The 19,225-nt window shown below is 37.0% G+C and overlaps 2 protein-coding genes across 2 annotated transcripts in view; both read right to left on the bottom strand.

The window, feature by feature from the left end:
* Positions 1 to 19,225, bottom strand: part of LOC114292646 (uncharacterized) — a 146,958-nt gene that overhangs the window by 55,440 nt on the left and 72,293 nt on the right. The gene's annotated exons all lie outside the window — the stretch shown is intronic.
* The window catches only part of LOC114286072 (uncharacterized), a 161,985-nt gene that overhangs the window by 139,701 nt on the left and 3,059 nt on the right, over positions 1 to 19,225 (bottom strand). Inside the window, exon 3 of the mRNA XM_082876522.1 lies at positions 1,115 to 1,148. Coding sequence (XP_082732648.1) covers positions 1,115 to 1,148 — 34 coding nt within the window. The remainder of the gene's footprint in view (positions 1 to 1,114; positions 1,149 to 19,225) is intronic.

Raw genomic sequence — 19,225 nt, 5'->3', positions numbered from 1 at the left:
CGATCTCCAAATCTGAAGATCTCGCAGCCGTTACATTCCTCATTCAAGATTTTGAGAATATATGTATATATATATATATTTGTGTGTATGAGTGTTGTTGAACATATGTATTCTTTTCATTGAGATTTGTGATTGTTGATCGAGTTTTAGAAGTTTTTCTTCTCAATTAGATATGTTGATTTGTTGATTAATTTGTTTTGTTTTTGTTTGTTTTGTTTTTGATTTATTTTTGTTGTTTTTTTATCAAATTTCATTTGATAGAACCAGAGTAAAATTTTACTCTGGTTCTATTGTTCTGTTTTTCATTTAACAGAACCAGAGTAAAATTTTACTTTTATACAGAATAAAATTTTACTTTTGTGTAGAGTAACATTTTACTAGTTTTTCAAAGTAAAATTTTACTTATATACAAAGTAAAATTTTACTTTTAGCTTCAAAGTCTCATAGTTTACTCGTTTTTCAGAGTAAAATTTTACTTTTATACAGAGTAAAATTTTACTCTTAATTTCAGAGTGTAAAATTTTACTTTTATACAGAGTAAAATTTTACTTTCATACAGAATAAAATTTTATTTTCATACAGAGTAAAATTTTACTTTTAGCTTCAAAGTCTCACAGTTTACTCATTTTTCAGGGTAAAATTTTACTTTTATACAGAGTAAAATTTAACTTTTAGTTTCAGAGTGTAAAATTTTACTTTTATACAGAGTAAAATTTTACTTTCATACAGAGTAAAATTTTACTTTCATACAAAGTAAAATTTTATGAGGGTAATATGGTAAAAGAAACAAGTTTTAAAATATTAGGGGATTTTGAAAGTACTTATATAATTCTTGTCCTTTTGAAAGACAAATTAGATAGTGAGGGGGCTATCACCAAATCCCCCAATTGGAAAGGGAAATGGAAAAGGTATGTGAAACTAGGTGAAATGTAAGTATATTTTATTCACATTTCACCTAACTTTTCCCTTTCCCTTTCCCTTTCCAAATCCCTCCTCAAATCCCCCAACCAAACACAGCGTAAGGAATGATTCAGATAGAGTCATGTAGGTACAAAACCAAAAACAATAAATTATACATGAGCAAGCAGAAAAGGATAATCTAGAATAAACTTACATCATCTTCCCTAAGGAATGATTCAGGTAAAGTCCTGTAGGTACAAAACCAAAAAAACAATAAATTATACTTGAGCAAGCAGAAAAGGATATTCTAGAATGAAAACTAAAGTTACCATAGCCAATAATATTGGAAAGCAAGAAACAGATCCAAACTGACTCAAAATTAAATCTGTGACAAGGGGTACATACCAAATCAAGGATCACCTATGGTAAAGAAATGAATGTGTAGAGGTAAAAAAACAGCCCTGTAGGCTGTGATGATGGTTCTTTTCTTCTTCTTTTTTGTTCTTTCCCCTTCCTTTTTTGATCAGCATGGTTGCTGCCTGTGTCTTCAATTTGCCCATGCTGATTTATATCTGGGGGTCCTTTCGTAAGGAACATCTCTCTTTGGGCCATCGAATCCAAGTTGACTTCTCAACATTAAGGGTTCATAACAGTAGAAAAAACATGTATGTTGTGTTTGAAATAAAAAATTGTTAAAATCCACCTACTGTTAGAATTTCCCATCTTTATCTTCACCTACTCCACTACACACTCCACTTCACCTACCTCCACTTCACCACACACTCCACTTCACCTAACCCACTATCACCTCCACTACACCTACTACCACATTTTCTTCTATATATAGATTGTATAGGAATTGTAATTAAATCAATCTTGTAATACATCAATATATATCAATCAATAATACATAAATTCTTACATGGTATCAGAGCAATAGGTTAAGCTCTTGGTATTCTTCGCCTTCCGGCGGGCGGCAACCTTGCCTTGACCGCCCGCCGGACCTCAACCAATTTGAGACCTCCATCAACTCGCAAGACCTCTCTCACTCTTTCCCTATCTCGCTTTGATGAGGCTGTCTTCTCCTACCAGAAGACACTCACTGTCTTCAAATCATCAAAGGGTGCCAACCACCCTTCAGTTGCCTCTGTTTTTGTACGTCTTGCTGACCTATACTACAAGACAGGGCAGCTGCGAGAGTCCAGATCCTATTGTGAAAATGCCCTTAGGATATATGCAAAACCTGTGCCTGGAACCACTGCAGAAGAGATTGCAAGTGGGATGATCTGCATATACCCTGAAAATGCCGCGAGAGCATGATCTGCACCTCTGGTTTGCTTCTGCGGCTCGTCCTTGGGACCCACCCCTAGCTGATGCTGGCTTGGTCCAAGCCTTCTGCACGGGCCGCAAGTTCCGGACCCAACTCGGCTTCCCGATCCACTGTGTCTTCGTCTTCTGCCTGGCGGTTCTGCACCGTGAGCTTCACCGTCACTCGGAGGCCCTTCCAGTCCTTGGCGGTCTCTTTGGCGATGTCTTCTCCGATTTTCTTCGGGGAGAGACCTCCATGTCTTCTCCATTTTGTTTGCTCGTACTAGCTCCTGACCAGGTTGCTCCCTTTGATCTGAGCAAACCAGATACACAAGAACATCTCTCTCATCTCCGAACAAGTCTCTCTCATCCTCCGAGAGATCGATTCTTCTCAGAAAAAGCTTGCCCAGATGGAGAAAGAGTTTCTCGGCTACGAAAGCATCGATCTTTCACGACCCAACATCGCAAACGAGCTCAAACTCTTCCTCAAACAACACGAGCTTCCACTTGGCAAAGATTCAAGGACTGGGATCACTGAAATGGTGGCCTCTGTGGGTCATTCTTGTGAGAAATCTGTGGATTTGCTCTCTCAGTACATAAATTACAAAGTCAATGGTCCTTGCCCAGACGATTGGAGCCTTGCCCAGAAGCTGATTTCGCGAGGATGAGGATTATTGAAGCAGGTTCTAGGTATAACCAGAAGACCAGTGGACTATTGGGTCCACCTCGCATCCCAAGTCTCCATTTACATCAACCCCAGAAAAGTCCAGCTACCCACGTGATCCCCTAACCAATGCACTTTACTCTCTCTCGGTGCTGAGAGAGAGAGCAACACTTTTTCTTTTACTATTTTTTTTTTTCTCTTTATTTATTTATTTATTTTTATCTCTTCTTTTCAAAAAAAAAAAAAAAAAAAAAAAAAAAAAAAACATCATCATCTCTCCCACCACAACAACTACTTTCCAACTCACCAGCACACATGCTTTCCTCCTTCATATATTATTATTATTCTTATTATTATTATTATTATTATTATTATTCAACCGAAAAAAAAAAAAACAAAAAAAAAACAAAAAAAACAAAAAATATATATATATATATATATCTATATATATATCGAACACCATTGCCGATTTCAAATATATTCTTCTTATTTCTTTCTTTAATTTTCTTTCACATTATTTTTTCATCTTTTTCAAATTCCATTCATACCATATAGCTTTGCACACCAAACCATATTTTATTCATCTCAGGGATCAACCCCGATCACAATTTTACACAAAAAAAAAAAAAAAAAAAAAAAAAAAAAAAAAAACCAAAACACAACACCCACAGATTTGTTTTCTTTTCTGCAAACAACCACATCCACAGGCGGGATTTTTCTTCTCTACTCTGCCGCCGGTCTTTTCTTCTTGCTTCCGTCCTGGGTGGCCCTTGACGGTGTTGCCTCCGTGCTTCCTAGACTACCAAGCAAGTTGCCTCCCCCCTGCTCCTCCACTGCAGCATATGGCGGACCTCCAAATCGCCACATCACGGTGGCCTTCCGCTTTAGCTCCTTATTTTCTGCTTTCAGCACACTTATCTCTGCTCGCGCATCCTTATACATGCGTTGGAGCAGAGCCAGCTGGGAGGTTAACTGCTGCACCTCATTTGTCCTACTCTGCAGCCGGTTCGACAAGTTTGTGACCGCCGTCATGCTTTCCACGCATGCCTTCAACGTATACTGATTGGCCTCCACATCTGACTGCCCTGCCATTCTTTGCTCCACCGACCGCATCGGAAAGTTCAACGGAGCAAACTCCGGGGCGCTTGGTTGAGTTTCCAATGCCACCGCACCAGTTCTCTCTCTCGTTGACTCGTTGAGGTCGGGAAAGAGGGTGAGTAGCCCGCGGGAAGACGATGAAGCCATTTTCTAGGCACCAGCGTGTCACACAGTATTTCTCTCAGAATTCTCTCTCAGAACACAGAGTGTTACAGAATCTCTCTCAGAATATCTCTCGCAGGTTTTTTGCCTCAGCCTCAGCCTCTGTCTTATAGCCGAGGCAGCCACGCGCATCGCGCGCCTCTGACCACCAGCCGACAAACGGGCACGCAAGCCAAGGCGCCCACGTGCCTCGCCATCATGTCCGGCACACCTTTTGATGAATTGGGCACGCCTTTTGATGGCACGCCTTTTTATGGATTGGGCACGCCTTTTGATGGCACGCCTTTTTAAAAAATTGAGCGCACCTTTTGAGGATGCGATTTTTTATGGGTCCGACAAGACTCTGTAAACTGTCCCGACATTGATTCCGGTTAGCTCCTTTATGGGTCCGACAAGACTCTGTAAACTGTCCCGACATAGCTTCCGGTTAGTTTCTACAAGGGTCCGACAAGACTCTGTAAACTGTCCCGACATTGATTCCGGTTAGTTTCTACAAGGGTCCAGCAAGACTCCGTAAACTGTCACAACATTGTCTTCTACAACGGTCCGACATGACCCCATAAACTGTCTTCTACAACGGTCCGACATGACCCCATAAACTGTCTTCTACAACGGTCCGACATGACCCCATAAACTGTCTTCTACAGCGGTCTGACACCGCCATCCAGTGTCCTCTACACCATTATGACATCACCATACCGTGTCCTCTACAACGTTATGACACCCCCATACAGTGTCCTCTACAACGTTATGACACCACCATTCAGTGTCTTCACCAACGGTCTGACACGACCATACAGTGTCTCCTATCCTTTTTTATTTTTATGTATTTTCTTGTTTTGTTACTCTCTCCAAACTCAAGTTGGTTAGTTTCTCTCCTCCTTGAGTTTGCGGGGGGCTGTTAGAATTTCCCATCTTTATCTTCACCTACTCCACTACACACTCCACTTCACCTACCTCCACTTCACCACACACTCCACTTCACCTAACCCACTATCACCTCCACTACACCTACTACCACATTTTCTTCTATATATAGATTGTATAGGAATTGTAATTAAATCAATCTTGTAATACATCAATATATATCAATCAATAATACATAAATTCTTACACCTACTCTCCACCTACTTCACCCACTTAAACCTACTCCACTAAACCTAACCCACTACACCACTACCACCTCACCTACTCCACTAAACCTAACCCACTACACCACTACCACCTCCACTTCACCTACTCCTTACCTACTACACACTCACCACTACCACCTCCACTTCACCTACTCTTTACCTACTACACACTCACCCTCTTCTATATATAGGAATCATGAATCATTGTAATAGATATTAACATACATCAATCAATAATACATCAATTTTAACATGGTATCAGAGCTAGGTTAAGAACCTAGTAATTTTGTTTCACCGGCGGGCGGCAATCTCGCCTTGGCCGCCCGCCGGACAAACCCAAATTTCCCTAATTTCTTCTTCAATGGCAGATTCTTCAACAACCTTACACTAATCCAACAGCAGCAGCAGCAACAGGCACTCCATTCTCCTCCTCATGTACTCATATTTCCCCTACCCTTACAGGGGCCTGTAAACTCCATGCTGAAGCTAGCAGAACTTCTATGCCTATCCGGACTCCACGTCACCTTCCTGGTCACCGACCACATCCGCAGTCATCTCCTCCGATTCACCAACATCCAATCCCATTTCAGTCGCTATCCCAGATTCCATTTGGACTCCATCTCCGATGGCCTTCCCGAAGACCACCCTCCATTGATGTTGCTAAAGAGATTGGTCTTCCCATCGTTTGCTGCCGTACTATCAGCCCTTGTTCTCTCTGGCTTTTCTTCTGTCTTCCCATCCTTCTTTCCTAGCCGCTACTACTACTACAGCCTGCGGCAGCAACATTACCATTCACCCAAGGACAGAAGTAATTGTGATGCCTAATTGGATCAAACTCAACAGCTTCTTCATAGTTGCTTTCTCCATTTGGAGGCCCTATCCCATTTGCCACCAAATAACCTGACTGAGGGTGTGCACAATCATCAGTAGGTGATGCCTTGCCACCCTGAGTCACTTCTTCTTTGGATGCTTCATAACCAGAACATACCACTGCATTGCAAGAAAGAGAAGGATGGGCACTGTTCTCCTGAGGTAAAATGTTCATGTTACTGGTTTTATCACCACTTTCAACAGAATCAGCCTTCACAGAACCAACAATCTTTGACCCACTATCTGCCTTTCTAACAAACCGAAACATCAAATCCTTGACCCACTATCTGCCTTTTTTGTGCACCAGCACATGGTTTTTGCCGTGTATTGTGGGTTAGTGCTTGAACAGCTGTAAAGCTTATTGGTAAACGTGTGTATAGTGCAGAGGTGGGACGTGTTTTGTGATGAGGTATGTCACTAGCTAGTTGATATTATATATATATTTATGTATATTCGACTGCCAAAAAAAAAAAAAAGCCACTCACAACCATCTCGGTTTTCATTCCACAAACTTGTCATTTTTTTCATGACGGGATCAACCCCGATCACAATTTTACACACAAAAAAAAAAAAAAAAAAAAAAAAAAAAAAAAAAACAACAACAACACCCACAGGCGGGATTTTTTCTTATCTACTCTGCCGCCGGTCTCTTCTTCTTGCCTCCGTCCTGGGCGGCCCTTGACGGTGTTGCCTCCGTGTTTCCCACGCCACCGAGCACGTTCACTCCCCGCTGCTCCTCCACTGCAGCATATGCCGGATCTCCAAATCGGAACATCACGGTGGCCTTCCGCTTCAGCTCCTTATTTTCCGCCTTTAGCACACTTATCTCTGCTCGCGCATCCTTATACATGCGCTGGAGTAGAGCCAGTTGGGCGTTTAACTGCTGCACCTCATTTGTCCTACTCTGCAGCCGGTGCGACAGGTTTGTGACCGCAGTCATGGTCTCCACACATGACTTCAAAGTATATTGATTGGCCTCAATATCAGTTTGCACCGCCATTTTTTGCTCCACAGACCGCATCGGAAAGTTCAACGGAGCAAAACCAGAGGTATTTGGTTGAGGTTCACGGGCCACCGCACCAGTTATCTCTCTTGTTGACTCGTTGAGGTCGGGAAAGAGAGTGAGTAGACCACGGGATGAAGAGGCCATATTCTGGGTAGCTGAACGGGAAGAAGAGGCCATGTTTTTTGGGTTGCTGAGTGTTTCAGCGAAATAGCAATTTCAGACTAATAATGTTCGGAAGGGTTGGTTACAGAGTGTTTCAAGATTTGCAGCTCTTAGAGGCAATCTCTCAGAAAACGAATATCTCTCTCAGAAAATGAAGAGTTTTTCAGAAGTTTTTTCCCAGGTTTTTTTGTCTTCGCTTCTGCCTCAAGCACAGCCTCCGCCTCAGTTTATAAAGACCCTGACGAAGAGGCAGCCACGCGTATCGCGCGCCACTTGACGCCAGACGACAAACGGGCGCGCCAGCCAAGGCACTCACGTGCCTCGCCATCATATCTGGCACGCCTTTTTATGGATTGGGCACGCCTTTTGATGGCACGCCTTTTGATGGCACGCCTTTTGAAAGATTGGGCACACCTTTTGAGGGTGCGACTTTTTAAGGGTCCGACAAGACTCTGTAAACTGTCCCGACATTGATTCCGGTTAGCTCCTTAATGGGTCCGACAAGACTCTGTAAACTGTCCCGACATTGATTCCGGTTAGTTTCTACAAGGGTCCAGCAAGACTCCGTAAACTGTCACAACATTGTCTTCTACAACGGTCCGACATGACCCCATAAACTGTCTTCTACATCGGTCTGACACCGCCATCCAGTGTCCTCTACACCGTTATGACACCACCATACAGTGTCCTCTACATGGTTATGACACCCCCATACAGTGTCCTCTACAACGTTATGACACCACCATCCAGTGTCTTCACCAATGGTCTGACACGACCATACAGTGTCCCTTATCCTCTTTTATTTTTATGTATTTTCTTGTTTTGTTACTCTCTCCAAACTCAAGTTGGTTAGTTCCTATCCCCCTTGAGTTTGCGGGGGGCTGTTAAAATCCACCTACTCTCCACCTACTTCACCCACTTAAACCTACTCCACTAAACCTAACCCACTACACCACTACCACCTCACCTACTCCACTAAACCTAACCCACTACACCACTACCACCTCCACTTCACCTACTCCTTACCTACTACACACTCACCACTACCACCTCCACTTCACCTACTCCTTACCTACTACACACTCACCCTCTTCTATATATAGGAATCATGAATCATTGTAATAGATATCAACATACATCAATCAATAATACATCAATTTTAACAAAAATCAACTTGCAAATCTGCGGCCACTGACATTGTTGTAAGACCGCCATGGATTTTAAAAGCCATGATAGCTAAGATGATAGAGCTAAGGAAGATAACTTGGTAGAAATATATATGAGGCAATATTCCTAAATTGTGATGATGGAAGGTGCCTTTAAATAAAATAAATAAATAAGAGAAGGAAGTAGCTTGAGGACAAATTGACACTATTCATGTTGACTCCTCTAATGGATAAGGAGTACTATTTCACTTGCTACTTGTGTCAAGAGGGTAGTTTTGATGGATCTTTTCACCATAAGTTATATTGATTGCATTAACATGAATCGCTGAGAAGTCAACTTGGTGATTTGATGGCCCAAAGAGAGTGATGTTCCTTACAAAATGACCCTCACAAATAAATCAGCATTCACTCACCCATTCATGTTTAGGAGTGATTCAAAGAGGCTGTGGTATTGTGAAGAAAAGGGTTGATTCTCAGGCCATTTGATAGAACTTTTTTAGAACTTGAAAACGTGTTCATTCTTCCTAAAACACCCATTTCTTTGCAAAGCTTTCTTTTTTATTTTTTGTGGGGGTTGGGTCAACAAGGGGAGGCAGAGAGAACTTTTCATAACTACTATAGAGGGAAGGACTTCGTCTGTCATCAAGAAAGCACATATATTGCTATCACTGACACTATGGAGGATGAAAGGAAAGCCCTGTTTTTAGTATGCAAGGAACAACTAAGTTGATGTTACTGCTATCCATTAATATTAACACCACCACTATCACCAAAGGCACTACCACATCTAGAATTCAATCTCAGCAAATGCTGAGAATGATAAAAAAAAAAAAACATTTGGTCATCAGGTAGAGAATACGTGGCCACATATGCTGGCATAGAGAAACAAAGTTCATCTATTTATCTAATCAAGAACTCTACTGAAACTTCCAAAAGTTGTCAATTTCATGGTATTTCATTAGCATAAGTGAATACTTCAAATTTCCATGGACTCCAGCCAACTTTTGACGTAAAAAAGGACTTAATACTATTTGCATATAAAGCCCACATACCATGAGCTGTCCTGACAGAATCTCTCAAATCACACAATGATGATAGATTAAAAGTTCAAACACTAGATCATTACGTGATGAAATGCTTCCTCGATATTATATAGGAAAGTCAATTTTTTTTTTCTCTATATACACCATGTCAAACAAAAGAAGATGGCATCCAGATTTCCTTCTCCTCATACTAATCTTACGCCTCTTCAAACTCTGCCACCTATCAAGGAAACACCTAAGTTACACCAGAAATATTAATGATATCACACCTCCCATGCCACTCAACAATGATCTCACCAATTCTGTTGTTCCCCATGCCACTCTCATTAGACACTTCCCAACACGTGTCGCCCATGTTGGACATGCATCCAAATGTGTCCTAATATTATTTTTATACCCAGACACTTGAGGTACACACATGTCCATCGCTTATACACACATAAAACACATTACATCCTCTTATAAAAGAAAAACAACGAAAATTTCTACTTATCAATCCCTTCTCCTTCAAACGTTGGTAATTAATCTCATGTTACATTTTTTTTTATTAACTTTGAAACCAATATTTATATATATATATATATGCCATGTAATAAATATGTAAAACTATATATCTTACGTATTCCCCAACTTGCCGTGTCCATATCATGTTGTGTGTTGGTGCCTCGTAGAATCAATAGGAATTAACCTCAAACTTTCTACTCTTGAAAGCATCTAGGTCAGTCCTATCCTCTCAAAATCCACTCATTTGTAATAGGAATTAACCACAAACATTTAGGTTTGTGATAAATCAAATATCGCAAAGCCCCAGTATTGATTATCAATCAGAATTGAACCATAAAGACTTTGAAGCAGTCAATCTAAAACAGTCCACCTGTCTTCCCAAATGATCAACCTTACATTAGACTTATTTATTTTGATGATTTATTTAATTATGTTTTAATTTATTTGAAAGAGAAAAATAGAATCTAAAATTTATTTTGATGATTTATTTAATTATATTTTAATCAAAATTTATTTTGATAATTTATTTGAAAGAGAAATAGAATCAAAATTTATTTTGATAATTTATTTAAAAGAGAAATATAGAATCAAAATTTACTTTGTCCCATTATTTCTCGCCTAAACCTTTATCCTAAATGTTGTTAGAATGTATTTAATATTTGCTTAAATTAGGAGTTCAAATAGCCTAAAATAAAGATTCAAACAGCCTAGCACAGCAGCAGGCCAAAAGGTTCAAGTGGAAGATATTTAAATTAGTAATGATGGAAGTACAACGGCTATAAAGGGCCATAAAGGTTCAAAAGGTTTAAGTGGAAGATATTCAAATTAGTAATGATGGAAGTACAATAGCTATAAACGGCTATAAATTCAAATGACTACAACGGCTATAAACGGCTATAATTTTCATTATATATACCAAAGCCTCTAATGTAAACAAGTTAAAAAAAAACCTGAAAATATTCTTTGATCTATAATCACTCACATCTATTCTCAGAAATTATATACTGAGCCTTATAGCATTAAACTCATCTTTCCTGTGTGAGATTTACAGAAAAATCAAACCTTCATTTTATATATCTATCTTTGAGAAATATTTATTGTAAGCTTTCTTTAAAAGCAAAAATACTATTTCATCTTGTAAAAGTGTTGCAAACCCTGTATTCTTGAAATCTTGTGAGTGATTGTGAATTACTAAAGATTTGCAAGGGTTTGGGCTTGTGAAGTCTATGTAAAATCTGTGGAGAATTGCTCCATTTGTAAGAGGTTGCTAGCACCCCTGTGAAACTAGAAGATAGTGGAAAATCTCAAGTGAAGCTTGAAGAGTGGATGTAAGCTTGGCTAAACCACTATAAATCTGTTTGTCTCCTCTTCCCTAATCTCTTTACTTTCCTACTACTGCTATAGCTATCTAATATTCATGTGTTAATCATTTGATTTATCCTGTATGTTAGTTATACTTCATTGTTATTTTGCTTGATCATTTACTGCTAAGTTCATCATTGTGCTTGTTAATAATTTGTTGTACTATTAGTTAATTTTATTAGGGTATTATTAATTTTAATTTGTAGAACCCTAATTCACCCCTCTTAAGTTGCTTTTTGGGTAACAATTGGTATCAGAGCCTGGGGCTCTTGTTTAAATTTAACAATCTTGAGTTTTTTATCCATAGCAACTATGTATTCTACTTACTCTACTGTAGGACAAGCTAGCAATAGGCCACATCTCTTTGATGGTAGTAATTATATTCATTGGAAAGAAAAAATGACTTTGTATCTTCAAGCTACCAATTATGCTTTGTGGCTCATTATCACTAAAGGCCCTAAAATCCCTACCAAGGTAGTAGACCATATCAGTGTGCCTAAACTTGAGGATGAATTTGATGAGCGTGATTATAAATTCCTTCAAGCTAATGCTAAAGCCAAGCTTATTCTTGTGTGTGGACTAGATGCAAATGAGTACAATAGAATTTCTGGGTGTATTACTGCTAAAGAGATTTGGGATAAGCTTGAAATCACTTACGAAAGAACTAGCCAAATAAAAGAGTCTCGGATTAACATGCTTATTCATGATTATGAACTCTTTACTATGGAATCATTTGAATCTATTTCTGAGATGTTTTATAAATTTACCAATATTATTAATGCTCGAAAATCTCTTGGTAAATCTTATACTAATGATGCGCTTGTAAGAAAAATACTTAGGTCTTTGCCAAATGAATAAGAAGCTAAGGTTACGGCTATTCAAGAAGCAAAAGACCTGACAAAATTAGGCATTGAAGAACTCCCAGACTCACTCATGACTCATGAACTTTCAAAGATGGATGGTAGCAAAAAGGAAGCCATTTGGGGAGAAAATGATGGAGTAGCCAACCTGTGTCTCATGGCTCTTGAAAAAGAAGAATCAACTCAAGATGAGGTAATTTCTAATTATGTAGAACTTGAAAGTGCTTTCAATGAATTACATGACATATTTAGAAACGTTTGTGTTAAGAATTTTAAATTAAAGAAATTAGTTACTTCTCTTTCAAATGATGTGGGTGTTTTAAAAATGCAAAATGCTACTTTGAAAAAAGACTTTACGTCTATTGCTAATGAGAAAAACATTTTGAAAAACAATGTTGAGAATTTAAACAAAACTCTTGAAAATTTTGTAAAAGTAAAAAAAAAAAAACCTCAACAAGCTTCTTAGAAATAAAAAATGTGTTTTTGACAAAATAGGCATTGGTTTTGATCCTCCTAAACCTTTTATGAGATTAAATGTTCTTGAGACTAATCCCTATGGGCCCAAAAAAGTATGGATACCAAGAAAGAAATCAAGATATTTTGTAGGTGGAATCTCAAAGAACACCAAGGACTTCGAGAGGAAATGCACAACAAGAGTGTTCAATCTAAAGAGCAAAATCAACCCCTATAAGAAGACGAAGAATGATGAAATAAAAATCACCAAGATGAACAATAGAGATAATGTATGGGTGAAGATTCCAAAGAGGTAAATGAAGGTATAACTCCTAACACACCTTTAAGCTTAAAGTTCTATATTCTTTAAGGTGTGATTTGTGTACAATATGTTGTGTCTAATCATTGCTTCCATGTAACCTAATTGTATTAAGTTTGCTAAATCATGTTCTGCTAGTTTCTTTCAAACATTCATTGAACTCAAAAATGAGAATTATATTATTTTGATGAATGCCTATTAGAATATGAATGATTCATGTATTCATTAACATTTTATATCATGTCATCCATTGCTATGAAAAGAGATAAGTGACAAATTTTTTTGTGAGCATACTTTTCACATCTTATATATGACTTCATACTAATATATGAATTCCTTTTTGAGTCATATCTTTGTAAAATCAATTTTGATGTCATAGCATGTTTTTGAGATGTATACTATCTATATTTTGAATTCTACATTTGTGATCTCAAGAATATGCTCAATATGAAAATTTCATGCTTATATGCTTTACATTGGAATATTTGAATGAGTTATAAAATTCGTTGATTATGATCCATCAGCAATGTCTAAATGAAAAGAAGTATCATACGTTTGTAGAGACATTGCATCTATCCTATTGAATATCTTTTGAATATGAATTATATTGGCATATATCTCATAAAATGCTTTTGATTGATAAATTGTTGAATTAATTGTTTATAGCATTCATGTTGTGTTTCACATTGAGTAAAATGTTTTATCACACTTGAATATATGGATTGAATTGATGAAAATGCCTCTTGATAATGTTATGTGATTAAATGAGATTGTTGCATCATTTTTTAATAAAACAAAGAGCATAACACTATTTTCTTATGCATATTATGCTATGTACTACAACTTGAAAATTTTGAAAAATAGCATTCCAAACTCGTGTTTGATCATTGAATTATTTTTCACTTTTTGAGTTTGTGATAAGAAGTGTTTTATGCTGTATTTTTATTGAGTAATAGTGATTGTTCTATGAATGCTATATTTACACAAATCACATTGGAAAAGGATAGTACCAACTTAGGAGGAGAAATCATTTTGCTAACATACTTGTTAAACATTTTTTAGATGAACTCCTCATGAAAGAAAATTGAAGATTAAAAAGTTTTCATCTCTTGAACCTAAGGTATGCCTCATATACTCTCTTAAGCTTTTGAGGTAAAAATTCTATCTTATATCCCTTGAGCTAATACTGTTATTACTTTAATATGAAAAAGATTGATTATGCTTCTTATGATTTGCAATGTATACTCTTTGATGATGCTCTTACCTAAAAATCATGCATATGCTTAAATGTGTGGTACATATTGAAATTCATGATTTTTCTTGACATATGGATTGCTATACCTTGAACATGCTTCATTTTTTTTGGAATTACATTAACTCCATGAGATTATATTGAGTTTAACCTATTATGTGCAATATTTGGTATTCTACATAATACTTGAGCTATGATTGTTAAATCTTCTAGATTGCATATTAGTATCCTTGGTAGATTACATGTTGGTATAATTTTGGCATCTTATTTGATATTATTGACGAGAACATTTCAGTTATGAGCTTTCATTTATCATATCTTCTATTGATTTTGCCAAATAAAACAATGGGAAAATTTTAAACTTGATTATTTTTAAAATCCCCTCAGTTTCTATTCTGTTTTTTATATCAAACTTATGGGCTTGCACCTTCACATGTTACTATTTTTTTTTGCCCATTATTGTCCAATGGTATGAGCTTCAATTGTATGATCATTATGTGCTATCATTTTTTTGGTATCGTAAAGCTACCTTGATATGGATGATTATTTGTGCTATAATGAGACTTACATTCTTTCATCCTATATGCTGTACCATACTCTCTCCTTGTGCTTGATTTTGTTGAAAATGTCATCAGGAGAGAAAAAGAGACTTGATTGTTTTAGTATCTCTGCTTATTTTGGTATCTTTATACTTTTGGTATCTTAATTCTTACAACATGACCTTTGAGCTGATTAGTTGTTGATAATGTAAGAGGAAGATCGTTTTCCTCAAGGAAGAGTGACTTAAACTTTAGCTCCATATTTATGCTCTTGATTGACAACCTTGTTTGATCTATGCACTGTTACGTCTATTATAGTCTTGAGATTGGTATGCTTTTACTAAGAAATTGAGAATTAGATCATGCTCAAATGCTTCTCATATACTCATTAACAATTTGGTCTCTCATTATTTTTTTTTTGTTTGGGCTTAATTTTCTTATTTTTTTCTCTACTTTTTAATTTTATTTTTCACTACTTAAACATAAACATAACAACAAATCAAAATACAAATATTTACATTAAAAAAAAAACACCCTTTATTTTTTTACGACCACACGCCGATCAAAATAAACATACAAAAAAAAAAAACCCTTCATTTTTTTTCCGGCCATACGCCGATCTTACTTACTCGCCTCTTCCATCGTTTTCTTCTTCTTTTTATCACCTTGGGGGACCCTTGACGCCCCTGCCCCTGTGCTTTCGTCGAGAGCGACGACTCCCCAATGACTATCAAAAGCCAAGAACGACGTTGCACCAAATCGGGCCATGGAGGTGGCCTTCCGTTTACGCTCTTTATTTTCAACCTTCAATGCGCCTATTTCTGCTCACGCATCCTTGTACATGCGCTGGAGCAGAGAGAGTTGGGCGTTGACCTGATGGAGCTCACTCGTCCTGTTCTGCAATCGGTGAGCCAATTTTGTGACTACCGTCACTATCTCCATACAAGACGTCAGTGTGAAATGATTGGCTTCTATGTCAGATTGAGCTGCCATGATTTGCTCAATCGACATCATAGGAAGGTTAGGAAAAGGAATGACAAGAAGAGTAGGAGTAAGGGCACTCGGTCCAGCAGAGCTTATGGGATCGTTCAGGTCCGGAAACAGAGTAAGGGGATGGGATGAGGAAGACATGGATTAGAGGTGAGAGGTGTCAAAGAAATGAGTTGCAGAGAAATGAACAGACTGAGGTTTGGCCTCCTCCGTTCAGTTTCTCTGTCTCTCGATGAGGAAGAAGAAACAAAAGAGAGTGGTGAAGAAGAGATTGGCGAAGAAAAAAATTGAAGAGTGTGTGATTAAGAAGAAGATGGAGGAGAAGACGACAAGAGGAAGAGAGAGCCGAGGCAACTGATTGACTGATTGACCCGTCTCGCTTTTGTCGGTCGGCTGACGCAAAAGCAAGGACGCGTGTCCTACGCGATTTTCGACGAACAAAAAAGAGACGAGGGCGAATCCTATATATCTATATATATATATATGTATATATTTGTTTTGATTATCTCTTTTTTGATGTCATTTATCACTATCATTTTCCTCCTCCTCCAGATTTTGAGCCATAATTTTCTTTTGATAATGTCACAGGGGGAGAAAATTATATGATGTTATGTATTATGGTATTATTTTCAAACTAATCTAATGTTATGTATTTATAGTTTGATATCTTAATCTTATATCATGTTGTTGATTAAACCTTATTTATTACACATGTGCTAACCTATGTATTTAGAAATGAATTCAGGGAGCATGACTTGAGGGGGAGCCTTTCTTACTCTCAAATCAAATCAAAACATCATTGTGTGCCATCATCAAAAAAGGGGAGATTGTTAGACTTATTTATTTTGATGATTTATTTAATTATGTTTTAATTTATTTGAAAGAAAAAAATAGAATCTAAAATTTATTTTGATAATTTATTTAATTATATTTTAATCAAAATTTATTTTGATAATTTATTTGAAAGAGAAAAATAGAATCAAAATTTATTTTGATAATTTATTTAAAAGAGAAATATAGAATCAAAATTTACTTTGTCCCATTATTTCTCGCCTAAACCTTTATCCTAAATGTTCTTAAAATGTATTTAATATTTGCTTAAATCAGGAGTTCAAATAGCTCAAAACAAAGGTTCAAACAACCTAGCACAACAGCAGTTCAAAAGGTTCAAGTGGAAGATATTCAAATTAGTAATGATGGAAGTACAACGGCTATAAACGGCTATAAAGGTTCAAAAGGCCAAAAGGTTCAAAAGGTTCAAGTGGAAGATATTCAAATTAGTAATGATGGAAGTACAACGACTATAAACGGCTATAAATTCAAATGACTACAACGGCTATAAACGGCTATAATTTTCATTATATATACCAAAGTCTCTAATGTAAACAAGTTAAAAAAAAACCTGAAAATATTCTTTAATCTATAATCACTCACATCTATTCTCAGAAATTATACACTGAACCTTATAGCATTAAACTCATCTTTCCTGTGTGAGATTTACAGAAAAATCAAAGATTCATTTTATATATTTATCTTTGAGAAATATTTATTGTAAACTTTCCTTGAAAGCAAAAATACTATTTCATCTTGTAAAAGTGTTGCAAACCCTGTATTCTTGAAATCTTGAGAGTGATTGTGAATCACCCAAGATTTGCAAGGGTTTGGGCTTGTAAAGCCTATGTAAAATCCGTGGAGGATTGCTCCATTTGTAAAGAGATTGCTAGCACCCCTGTGAAAATAGAAGACAATGGAAAATCTCAAGTGAAGCTTGAGGAGTAAATGTAGGCTTGGTTGAAACCGAACCACTATAAATCTGTTTGTCTCCTCTTCCCTAATCTCTTTACTTTCCTACTACTGCTATAGCTATCTAATATTCATGTGTTAATCATTTGATTTACCCTATATGTTAAGTTATACTTCATTGTTATTTTGCTTGATCATTTACTGCTAAGTTCATCATTGTACTTGTTAATAATTTGTTGTACTAGTAATTAATTTTATTGGGGTATTATTAATTTTAATTTATAGAAACCTAATTCACCCCCCCCCCCTCTTAAGTTGCTTTTTGGTTAACACACAAGCTCCCAAAAAACTCTTAACACCAAACCACATCAATCTCCCAACATGCAATGACTTCCGAATAGAACATCCCATATTATCTTCCTTTTTTTTTTATCAGCAACATCCCATATTATCTCATCACCCTTAACCTCATTCAGTCTTCCATGAACCATACCTACCCACCACAATCCCATATAAAGAAGGTATGGTGATCCATAACATGGAACCCCACTTATACATGTACCAGGGACACCTATGTTACATGGATTTGGGTAGGGATGTAGGTTGCGGGTGTGTGTGTGAGTGTCAGATTCAACTAATTCTTATGTCAAGGACACCAAGATAAGGCTATATTTCATATTTCTTAAATACTTATTTAATTTTTGAAGGGTAAAATGATGTTTAAAAACTAAAATATAGCATTTATGTATAAAATGAAATCCTTACAGATAGTTATGTAGTGAACTTGACTACTTATACATTCCTGTTAGGTGCATCGCCAACTAGGAAAATCGGACACATATCTCATACCCTTACTCAAGTCAAGTGTCAAACATGAGCACTACACAAATTTGGAAGATTCCATACATGTTTTGAGAACTCACCTACCCCTTCCTAATACCTCAACATACTAACACCGCACATGCTTTTTCAATTTAGGTCCAATCACCCTGAACACAACTGTAACTTGTGGCAACCTCTATTTTTCCAAATTTCACCCTCACAAAAAAATACCAAAGACAACTCTTCACAAAGAAACGAGATGACCACAACACAAAGTCCAAATAAGGCAAATCAAAGTTAAGAATATGACTCAATTTTCAGATTTCAATAAGACTGAGATATAATTTTTCATTTTCAAGCTATTCGCCCATTAGTTTGATTATTCTAGAGACAATGAATGGTGTATCAAGAAAAACGGGCTTCTTGGGGTTGGCCTTGTTGCTTTCAAAAGGTAAAGTCATACGCATGCCAAATCAATGTTGGACATCATGCCAACAAAATTGCAGCTTGCAGCTTGCAGCTTGCATCTTCTTTGCTTGTGGTATATTATGCTACAACACAGCAAAAGTTGAGGCCACGTTTTGTGCACTGTAGTCAAGCATGATGCAAACAGCAGAGCATATAAACAAGGACAGAATTTCTTATTGGGCCAATGGGATCTTAGATAACTGAATTCCGGATTGAATTCCAGACTTTATTTATGTTTATTCTAAGTTAATATGCTCGTTTATGTTTTCATCCATTTCCAGTTACCCTACATTTTACGAGTTCAAAGTCTTCTACAACTATGTGTGTGCTTAATAGTTGTTTACGGGTCTTATTTTAATCAAGTGATTTTATTGAGCATACATATGTGGAGTATAGTAGCC

The sequence above is a fragment of the Camellia sinensis genome, chromosome 6, assembly GCF_055761805.1.
Source record: "Camellia sinensis isolate YWXY chromosome 6, ASM5576180v1, whole genome shotgun sequence".
NCBI lineage: Eukaryota > Viridiplantae > Streptophyta > Magnoliopsida > Ericales > Theaceae > Camellia > Camellia sinensis.
Note: the sequence above shows the minus strand (reverse complement) of the source record. Positions and strands in the feature narration are given on the sequence as shown.